Raw genomic sequence first — 1,191 nt, 5'->3', positions numbered from 1 at the left:
GGTTTCTCATTTTCTAAATTAAAATAAATCTGCAATGAGTAAAATGAACAATATGGTAAATGTAGCTTCAGCTAATTTTGCTTAATCCCTTTTATTTTCTCTTTCCTATGAATGGTTTAACAACTTTTAGAAAACAGGAGGAAATGCCATTGTTACTTTTGAGTCTAACTACTTTTCCACATCATAAATGTTGATATATTTTCAATGAAATTGGAATCACACCCCGAAGTAAAAATAAAAATGCCCAAGCTGATTGCGCTCTGGAGTGGAGAAGACACCTTCATAATTGCCTGCGAGTCTATAGTGAAATTATCAATGCTCTTTTGCAGCTTTTGCCAGCAAGAGAAGCTGCCAATGACCTTCCAGTCCTGTGTGATCACCAAAGAGTGCCAGGTTTCTGAATGGTCAGAATGGAGCCCGTGCTCAAAAACGTGTCATGATACAGCGTCCCCTACAGGCACTCGTGTAAGGACACGTACCATCAGGCAGTTTCCTATTGGTGGTGAAAAGGAGTGTCCAGAACTTGAGGAAAAAGAACCCTGTTTGTCTCAAGGAGATGGAGTTGCCCCCTGTGCCACGTGAGTAAATAAAGAAGGGGGCAGTGTCTGCGCAAATTGCTTTTGTTCAGCTGAACAGTACGTTGAGAAATAATGATTTTTACACATGTGAAGTGGAAAAATATCTCTTTACAAACACTATTTAAAAAAAAATACACACACACACATACACACAGGTTTTACAGAATGAAAGTGTCTTTAACAAGTTCTATTTCCAAATCTCCGTGAAGCCTAGATATTTAGCAGCAATTCTATGTTTATGTATTTTCTATAATACATAATAGGTAAAATTTTTCTGTAAAGGGGCAGATAGTTGATACATGTAGCCTTGCAGGCCATATATGTCTCTGCTTCAGTGACTCAACACCTCCATTGGAGCTACAGACAATACGTAAACAAATGAGTGTGGCTGTTTTCCACTAAAACTTTATTTACAAAAACAGGGTGACAGGTTGATTTGTTCCTTAGACCAGAGCTTGTCAACCTCCAGTTTATAAGGTAAAATAAACTTTCACAAAATATGTTTCTGTTATACCTATTAAAATTTAGTACTGTATATAACAAATTCTGTTCAATAGAGTAACATACTACATCAAAATAATAAGACTATAAGCTCCTTAAAGACAAAGATTGT

The 1,191-nt window shown here is 36.5% G+C and overlaps 1 protein-coding gene across 1 annotated transcript in view; it reads left to right on the top strand.

Annotated features, from left to right (window-relative positions):
• The window catches only part of THSD7A (thrombospondin, type I, domain containing 7A), a 330,982-nt gene that overhangs the window by 72,446 nt on the left and 257,345 nt on the right, over window positions 1-1,191 (top strand). The window contains exon 3 of the mRNA XM_012638737.1: window positions 330-571. Within this exon, the coding sequence (XP_012494191.1) occupies window positions 330-571 (242 nt within the window). The remainder of the gene's footprint in view (window positions 1-329; window positions 572-1,191) is intronic.

This window comes from Propithecus coquereli, unplaced genomic scaffold (genome assembly GCF_000956105.1).
Source record: "Propithecus coquereli isolate 6110/MARCELLA unplaced genomic scaffold, Pcoq_1.0 Scaffold133, whole genome shotgun sequence".
In the NCBI taxonomy this organism is placed as follows: Eukaryota; Metazoa; Chordata; class Mammalia; order Primates; family Indriidae; genus Propithecus; species Propithecus coquereli.
Note: the sequence above shows the minus strand (reverse complement) of the source record. Positions and strands in the feature narration are given on the sequence as shown.